This window comes from Heloderma suspectum, chromosome 1, assembly GCF_057233095.1.
Source record: "Heloderma suspectum isolate Gila_16-S chromosome 1, 16-S_ref, whole genome shotgun sequence".
Classification (NCBI taxonomy): Eukaryota; Metazoa; Chordata; class Lepidosauria; order Squamata; family Helodermatidae; genus Heloderma; species Heloderma suspectum.
The window spans coordinates 334,868,766-334,878,623 of record NC_139458.1 but is presented as its reverse complement, the minus strand read 5'-3'; the positions used below and the strand labels follow the sequence as shown (position 1 = coordinate 334,878,623).

Below are 9,858 nucleotides of genomic sequence, written 5' to 3'. Positions count from 1 at the left end.
TGCCCACAAGGGGCATAGTTACTCCAAAATAGCTCCAAGAAAACTTAGGTACTTCACCCACCCACCTGTCCCCACACCCATCTATTTAAAATATGGGTGTGGAACACAGTGCTTAATATGTTGCATAAACACTGTAGAGAATTATTTCACTTCTGCTCTGCTGCTTTTCCTAATGTCACTGCAGTCCTTTAAAAATGTGACTCTGTCATGTATGGAATGTGTAAAATGTAGGGTGGCCATGTGTCCTCTTTTACAGAGGACAGTCCTCTATTTGAAGGACTGGCAGAGGACCATCCTCTATTTGAAGGCATTCTCTTTCTGAAGGGCTGCCCAGTCCAATTCCAGTTTAAAGATAATGAATCATCAGAACTGTGGCCCATCAACAGTACCTGGACAGCAGGCTGAATCTGCAGGCACACAGGCCACCTGGTCACAGTCTTCTACACTATGGTGAGATGGACTGTATTTCTATTAAAATTACAATAATTATTTCTATATCTGCATTTATACATATAAATTAGCATATACAAAGTTTGCGCAAATTTTGTCCTCTTCTTTGGTGATTCATAAGTGGCCAGTCTAATAAAATGTCTTGCAGTATCGTGAGCACCAAAGATGTGTACTAGTTAAGCTTAGATCCACAACATGTGAAAATACCAATTTTGTCTACTATCTCTTATCAGAGACTGTGAGTGAAATATATCTTATTGTTATTTCTTTTCTTTTTTTAAGAAGAAACACATAACATTCAATTGCTATTCAAATGATATATTAGGGTTTCAGTCCAATATGTTCTTTGTAATAACATTACACAAAGTGATTAAGCAGTGAACTTTGTCATTGCCTTTTCTCCCCCTGCCCCACACACACACAAAGAAAATGTGTCCTGCATATCATGGAAACAGTATTATACACAAATGGAACATAGAAAACAGTAGCAGAAAACATTGACGATCCAGATGTTAGGACACAGTAAAACAATATCGTTTTTTTAAAGGACACAATGGCTTTATTGTTGAGTTTTTAAATTAACCTCACATAGTAATGGATAATTTATGCATGTTTGACTGGATCTGAAGTTCTCAAGTGCAGCATGTTGGGCCTCCATGTCAAGAAGGAGACATCTCAGTATTTCCAGACTGAACTGTGAGGAGCTTCAGACATTATGCTGAAGTGGGAATTACAGACATGGAAGTGCCTGTATCCATTTTTCCCTGTGTAATAACGAAAGGAAGAACTTACACCTCTCCCCTACAGAGAGATGCACAAGCTCCAGATGCAGGTATAACACATGAGTCTCACTGTGGGGAGATATGTAACCAAGAGACAGCAGGCTTCAGACCACATGGGACTATTTTTCAGGAGCACCTGCATTTCTTGTTATTACAAAGTACAAAAGTAATAACAACATGCTATGCACTATTAAAATATTCTTTTTTTGCAAATGAATCTCAAATAGATCCAAAATTAGGCCTGTGATCCTTGCTGGGAATCTTGCTTCCCTCTCAATTGAAATATCTTAGGCCTTCTTACCAAAACCTAAAATGGCACCCCCTGTGGGTGATATATGCCTTTTGGATGTCCGACTAGAAGCCACAAAATCCAGTGAACCAGTCATTTGCTTATCCACTTTCTCCACTTTACTGTAACATCCCACCAAGATAAAGCATGAGATTGTTCTGTGGGTCACATTCTACCCACAGAGTTGGCAGAATAGCATAAAGAAAAGGTAGAAGTGGAGCCAAAGGTCCAGTCATTATCAAGGTAAGATAGTCATTATCAAAAAACTCCCAGGGGAAACAACATTAGTTCAGTTGGCTCCCTACCACAATCAACCAATGCGAGAAAGTGGGGTACACAGTACACACAGCCACCTGTCTAGATCTCAAGATACCCAGACAAATGGGACCATAGCCCACTTTACCCATTGAAAACCATGGATCTGTATAAATACAATTCCATTCCTCAAAACTATAGTAAATAATTTCACTTCAAACTGAGGGAAAGACTGACACATCACACAGGAGTAACTTGCTGCTTTTTTCATTCCGAGGGGAAAGTATTGATCATTTAAATGTTTGTTTTAGAAACACACCTTAAAATAGCGCCATTTTGAATATATCACAGACTGAAGTCAAAATATTTGCGAAAGGACCTTTTTATTATGAAGGTACTGTGCATATAGGGTTCTTTAAATATCTGAGGCACTCGTTTTTTCTTTTTAAGTGGTCAGGCCATATCAGAGTTGGACAATGTTCCTGTTAATTTGCAGGGCACGATAGAGGCTGAACTCCCTTTATCTGCAAGGCTTTGCTGAAGTTAATCTCCAGAGGCTTAAAAGTCCCTTTGGTGAGCTTCAAGGATCTAATACATCCTTTGAAACGGATGTTAGTGGTCAGGCCAAACTGATTGAGTCCATCTGTGAGGGAGAGAGAGAAAAAATAATAACTATGCAGACCCTTTTTTCTCCTAAAAGAAAATGTATCTCATTTTCTGTGCCCCACTTGTAAATAGAAAACAGTGCAAACTGTTTCCAGATATCCTTGTTCTCACATTTATGAGAACTTGCATATACAGATGTGCACCTGATGGACCTGGAAACGGTGGGATTTTTAAATGGAAGTTTGTACACTGTTCTCTGATGAAGTGGACAACACTCACTTGAGAAGTTTTATTTTACCACAGAAGTTTACAGAAAGAAAAAAAGAGTGATTAGTACACCAATCTCCCTAGCTTAAGACTGGCAGACTATTCCTAGTAACAGTGATAGAGCAAGAAGAGACAGAGGTAGGGGGTTATGGCTCTCTATTTAAGGAGTGGGGAGGGTATGGCAGAAATGTGTTCAAACACTGTCATCCAGAGAACCCTGATTATAGGGTGACTGAGAAATACAATAAATGGCAAGGTGGCCTTCAGAGGACTACACACAGCATGGGAACATCGAGTACCAGTGGCAAAAGGCCACACAAGGGGCTGAATGGCCACAGCAGGTATATTTAACTTGTTTCTGGGAAACTCTGCTTCTGGGTTGGGAAACCTTCTATGGGCAGGGCTATCCTGGTTTTTACCTGCCTTTGGACATGCAGTGGGGTGATCACCTTAGCCAGGCTGATAAAAGCAATGATGGGGGAACTAAATAGTTGGCTAAGCTGTTATTAGGGATCCTGAAGCCTTGCAGGGCTGCAGAATGTAGTTTAAAAAAATAAAATATGGAACTGAGAGTTCTACAGCAATGTCTCTCCAAGGATCCTGACTATTCTGAGGAAACTAACAATCACGGGGGCGGGGGGAGGCAAGGAAGGGAAACTGGCAAAATGTAGTTTTGCACTTGGCTTAAGAATAAGAAACATGTCCCCAAAATTGCCTAAGCTTCTAGTTTGTCAGCTGAAAAAGGCAAACCACTGAGCTTAAAGTTCACAACTTTGATGGTCCTGTTACCATTAATCTGTCTTGGGCCATTCCACCAAGATTGTGGGGACCCACAACCCCATGGGCAACCATGAAAAAAAGGCTTCCCCTCAACTTTAGAATTCCCTTCCCTTGGACTATCATCAAAGTCTGAGCCCAGGTTTTCCAAAAGTGGCATAAGTTGTCTTATTCCAATTAGATTTTGATGGCCAGGGACAAGGAGGAATGGAGGAAGATGAAGGAATAACCAGTGGGACTTTATGATTAATGTGTGGTTAGCTGATCAACCAAATTAATAACATCCTAACTTGTTTTGAGGGTAAACAAAAACACAGCTCCAAATCAATACACAGCTTCTCATGCTACATACACACACAGTGGTACACAGTAATCTGTGCCAGACTCTGCCAAATAGAGGGTTGCTTTGGTCAATTTCGATAGCGCCAATCACCTGTCCCCTATCTTTGCAAGAAGGTGACTGCTACCATCAAAACTGAGAGGGCAACCATTTGCACGGTGGGTGTGTGACACATGTGTTTTTAGGCAACTGTATGCGTGCCGCTACTTCACCATTTTTGTTTTTAGCTCATGCAGCACAGAGCCTGACCCAGACAGTATACACTTCTATATTTTGTCAGTCCCAGTGATTTTACCTTAAGAAACTCATTATGAAGAAAACGTTTGTAGACCTCTGAATGCCTAGCTGGTGTACTCACCAGGATATCCTCCAACAAAGACAGGATCGTTAGTCTCTGCTGAAGTGGAAGCTGCATTTGGACTGATACCTTCTACATGGTGGCCATCCACTGTCAGCATCACACGATGCTTTATTTTGTGTGCGATAACCTTGTGCCACTGTCCATCACACAAGCTACCTGGTATAGCAGGTTCATAGATGGCAGAGAATCGACCAGCACCATTATCGACATGGAACATAACCTGGAGAGCAAATTAAAAAACAATTAGGAAAACCAATTAGCTATAAAAGTGACCCCCGCAAAAGAAATATGCTAATTGCAGGCCCGGCTGTTATGCTGTCAGATTTGATCTGCCTTAAAGCTGTTTCTAGTTATACAAGGTATGAAGCAGGGACTGATATGGCACCCTTATGGTACTGATTGTCCTCCATGAAAAGCAAGAGTGGCTTAGCTTTTCTCTTCAGCAAAAGCAGTGATTAAATACTTAATCAACATAAATGCATGAAATCATGCTGTACTCAAAGATCCACTTGAAATTAATTTGTAGCCTCAGGACCAATATTGGCAGGAAAGCTCAAAATTATGGACATTCCGCCTGCCAAGTTTACTGCTGCCAAACTCTAAAACGGATAATAGACAGAAAACAGTGTTTCAGCAATGGGTTCAGTAATTACAATGTTTGCACACACTTGACTAACTTGCAAAATGTTTAACAATCCACTAAGTGAACAGCAGTGTGTGGAACAAAGCAAGTGTCCAAGTAGAATCTCCTTTAGAAAGTATCATAGCAGAACCAAGAGAAGATTTTGAAAGGCAAACAGAAGTTTCATTACAAGGGACTTTGGCTGCCCATTCCTACAGCTCTGGCTTAGATGCTAAAGTGATATCCTAACCGAGAAAGTGGGATAGAGCAGCCTGGCTGTGCCCTGTAAGTCAAAGTAACTCTATTCATAGGTAACCCTACTAGGCTGGATTCTGGCTTTTTCTACAGCCACCAGAGTAATGATGTTGGGGCCATGGTTGGCTTTGCTCCTGGCTCAAAGACCATGGTTGGTTTCAGTCCTAGCTCAGGTCCTGGGATCCTGTGGCAAAGTCTATGTAAAGTGCTTGAGAAGCAAAACATGATCAGATATATTTCTGATAGTTCTCTACTCACATTTTCATCTACTAACTCAATGCCAAGGCCATCCATTTTTTGGCTGCTGATCCCTAATAGAACACCATTTGTCCGGGTTGTACGGAACTCAAATTCCACTAGCAGATCTATTCCCACTTTATATGCTCCAACTGAGAAGTAAGGAAGAAAGGTGGGGTAAAATACAGATCTTCAATAATACCACTAGCATTATTTTTCTATCTTGCAATCATACAACATTGCTCATAATAATGTTACTGCCAATAACATTATATGAATGTATAATGATGATTCATTATATGATTTCACAGTTATATGAAACACACAGTTGGCCTTACCCAAAAGGTAATGGGTCACAGGTATGCTATATTTCCTAAGAGTCCTTTCCTTCAGCAAGCTGGACAGAAAAGAAAGGTGCAAGGACTATGTCCAGAATCCACTCCTCCTGACAAAAAGCAATGCCTCTGAATTTCTTATGATAGGAACTGGCAGTTGGAGAGAAAAGAGGCTGGCAGGTGGCCCTTCTATCCCTACAACACTATGATAGGAGAAACTGTCCACCCATTTAGGCCTCTTTTCTGTGCAACTGTTAAAGGCACAGGAACTCTGTCCTGGATTGAAATTGGCAATCTTGTGGGTACTTCGGGTCTCACGCATGCTCTTCAGCATCTTCCTTGAAGCACTAGCTAGGCTTGTACTGGCCCTTGCACTCATGGTGCCATGAAAGAAAGGCTAGCTTGTTCTGGCCTCCAGCTGTTTAAGCCTATGGTAAGCAGCACATGGTGCGTATTTGCTGGAATCCACTGCGAACTCCCCTAAATCTCAATGCCAGAAGGAGGCGGGGTCCACAGCTGGAGAAATGCAGGGGATGCACATAGGAGGAGATGGGATTGACAGAGAGGCTCTGAGTCAGCTTTCAGTTCCCATCAGTACCAGACAGCATGGCCCATGGTCAGGAATGATGGGAGTTCTAGTCCAAAACATCTGGAGGGCGCCAGGATGGGGAAGGCTGCAAGTCACTGAAGTAAGCTTACACAGACCATGTGTATACGTGGGAGCATGTGTCCGCACATACGTGTGTGACTGAATAAGAGTGGCTGTCTCAGTCTTCTCAAGGGCAACAGAAGCAGAGCACGGTGGTGAGAATCACAGGCTTGGCCCCTAAGCTGCTCCTCCATTCATGCAAGCGGGGCAACTCGTCCCTCCATCTGCAGCTCCCCGTACCTTATTTTACACCATTCCCAAGGGTCCCCCAACTCCCAGGAGCAGACATTTGGGGGGCAAAGGGATAGCAAGGGGAAAGGCAGGAAAGCCTCATTCCATGAATGTGAATTCTGGGCAATTAAAAAAAAAGTAGCCTGTAGATTTGTTGAGGGACCTACGGTTATGATGGCACAAGCAGTTTTAAATGCCATTCCGATGTTTTCATTTTAAATGGCATTCCTATGTTTTTCTGTGACATTATTTCATTTTGAATCCTTAAAAAGAAGAATGACTGCAGCCACAATATTGTGCAAAGCCTAGCTACTGTTACTCGTTCTCATTAAACAAATTCAACTTCCACAAGGCCGGGCCAGGAAGCAATCCCTGTTGGTCACCACAAATATCTATGTTCCTTTCCTTCCTCTTCCTCACTTTTCAGCCTTTATTCTCTGGTATGTTCATGCCCCCTTGGCAACTATTTAGGAGGGCCCAGCCATGATTTCTAAAGAACAATTTAGGGTGCAATCCTATGCATGTTTAGACAGAAAAAAGTCCTACAACTCCCAGCATTCCCCACCAACCATGCTGGCTGTGGAATGCTGGGAGCTGTAGGACCTTCTTCTGTCTAAATATGCATAGGATTGCACCCTTAGACAATCCCCTGGTGGTCTGTCTAAGAATAATACAGTGCACAGCATTACCTGTTTTGGCAAACCCTGTTCCTGAAAAGTATGTTCCTTTCTGTGCATTGGCAAAGCACTTTCCAACATTATAGCTGGAGGTAGGATTATTCAGATCAACAGGAGACTCTGTCATCTGAAAATGCCGTATGCAGCCATCAATGCTATAGACAACCTGCATAAGGGTGAAAAATAGGGTGTTAGTATGCACTGCCATCTCAAATGCTTTCATCCCACAATGGAAAGACTCAAATATGGCATTAGGGAGAATCTGGCATTTTTATTCATTGTTCTTGGCTTGCTGAAATGACTGAGCCTCTTTACATGACCATTCTATAAAATATCTGTTGTTAATGGGACGAATCTCCATTTATTATCTGAATAATTATTTATGTTGCTTAGCAGAAATTCTGCAGAGCCCATCACCCAAAATCTGGGTCACTTTTAAAGGCTCATTTTATATCAAAGGTGACAAAAAATGTGTGGTGTAGCAGCACATCAAATTGTATTAGAAACATAAAATTCAACATCCTTTCTCGACTGTTCTCCTTCCTACGTAGAACATATTTTCAGCATCACAAAAGGGATTGTGCACATTTACTGTTATTCGCATGTGTACATCTTTTGGAGCGGAGAGCCATCATGCTTAGAACAAGCATAGGACTGCACCCTAAATAACCCAGCAGTCCAGGTTCAGACATCGCACTCAGCGACCTAGGAAGGAGCTGCTTTTGGAGGAGCTGGGCAAAAGTGGAAGTGGCAGGCGCACTGCAGGCAGCACATATGCTGTCCCCTGGTCATGCATGACAGCCCATGGGTTGTGCACACCCCCATATTTCATAAGAGCTGACTCTCTTTGAGAGTCCTATATCAATATGTTTATGTTTTCTGTTACATCTTGACTAATGATTCAGGCTCTTCATTTCCTGCTGGTAATGTAACACAGTTATATACAGCTTCTTTGTAGGGCTCTGAAAGCACAGGCCTTCAGCAGAATTTCTCTTAGGGACAAACTAAATGTCATCTAAGTTGCATAGTTCTGGTTCTGTGTGCAGGATTTAGGGTATTTTTCACCACACATTGTTAGTGCAGGGCTCCCAATCTGGATCAGGACACAAGCATGGTGTATGGACAGGGACTTTAACCTTCCCTCCTCCTCCGTTGCAGCCCTGATCCAGATGCCACCCCCATGCCTGTAATTTGCATTACTCAAAAAGGTCTGATTTGTTTCTATGGGACCTTTTGGGGGGGTAATACAAATTCCAGGCACGGGGCCCCCGATCCAGATCAGGACCACAGTGGGAGAGGGCAAAGTCCTCCCTACCTCCCATGCTAGGGTCCCAATACAGATCGAGGGGTCTGAGCTGACAATGTGACAAAGAAAACCTGCACTCAAGGCCAGAACTTTGCAGGTAAGGTAACTTTTAGTTTGTCCCTCAGTCCAAGGGAAGAGAGAGGAGTGAGGAGACAGGAGGCTGCCTAAGAAGATAATGCACAATTAATTCACTGTGTCTACAGACAACACAGTGTTAATTGCCTTTCGCAGTGGGAGGTGTGGTCAGCATAGCCAGATGATTCACAAAGTCACTATGACACCAAGGCCTTGAATTGGCAGTGTAGTCATCTCTTTCCTAGAAAATCTCTTGGACCTGTTTCCTGAGCAGGTGGATACATGCTGTATGGCTAGAAGGAGCCAAGTTTTGTTCTTAATGATTGCTCAGAATGGTTGTTGACTTGGGCCGAGAAAAACTAGAAACAGTAAAATCTCTAAAGCTGGATAGCCAGCCCTTCCCTAACATCTGGAAGAGTCTGTTAATATTCCTTTTCTCCAAATACTTGAGGCATTACACCCTTCTGTTTTCTTTGAAGTAAATCATTTTTGGGGGTTACACTTCCTACTCTAGGTGAATTTGTTAATAAGCTATCTACCCTACAAGTGTTTGTACTGTTTTTAGGAAGCTATTCATAGTTAAAATAGTCATTATGGGTGCAGAGAATGAAGCAAGAGTGGCCACAGTGTTCAAATTAAAGAAGCAGTGTTTCAATTTAACACCAGTCTAGATTACTTGTTTGTTTGGTGGTAACCAGGCATCACTTCCTGCCTGGGGTTAAATATCTGGTAGAGTGGCAACAATGAGCTTAAATGTGAACCTCAAGCCTTTTCAAGGACAATGAGAACAAAATGCTTATGTGTATCTTTTTTCACAGTATGGCTATAACATGTACATGACAGTGGTTGCCAACACATAATAGGAATGTGCTAGGATTTTAAAAACATGAAATATATCTTCCTTCCTTACCGGACCAATTCTTCTAGTTGTATAGTTAACTGGCAGTCCTCCAACATACAGCATCCCCACAACATCCAAAATATCAGCTTTCTTTGGGCTAGTGGTCCTGTTTGTGGCACCATCAACTAACAGGACGCCTTCCTGCTTGCTTCGGAATATTTTTATCTGGAATAAGATAGATGTTTAGCTTGTTGCTGTTGTTATTTTCACTACATATTTTTGTTAGAGCTGCTAAGGTTGTAGTCCTATGCACACAGTCTAATCTCATTTTAGTCTCTCAGCCTAGGGATAAATAGGACATGTGCAGTGCAGTCCTCTACATGCCTACTCAGAAGTATGCCGCACTATATGTTCATTGTGGCTTGCTCCCAAGTACATATTTAGCTGGAAGTAAGCTCCACTGAAAAGTAATGAGGTGTTACTTCTGTCTAAGCATGCATAGG

General features: G+C 42.2%; 1 protein-coding gene across 1 annotated transcript in view; it reads right to left on the bottom strand.

The window, feature by feature from the left end:
* Positions 1-749: 749 nt before the first annotated feature.
* LAMA2 (laminin subunit alpha 2) overlaps positions 750-9,858 on the bottom strand; it is a 619,437-nt gene continuing 610,328 nt past the window's right edge. Inside the window, exons 59-63 of the mRNA XM_084827486.1 lie at positions 9,425-9,580; positions 7,146-7,299; positions 5,263-5,393; positions 4,125-4,347; positions 750-2,419 (exon numbers count right to left, since the gene is read on the bottom strand). Of these exons, the coding sequence (XP_084683612.1) occupies positions 2,262-2,419; positions 4,125-4,347; positions 5,263-5,393; positions 7,146-7,299; positions 9,425-9,580 (822 nt within the window). The 3' untranslated portion in view covers positions 750-2,261. The remainder of the gene's footprint in view (positions 2,420-4,124; positions 4,348-5,262; positions 5,394-7,145; positions 7,300-9,424; positions 9,581-9,858) is intronic.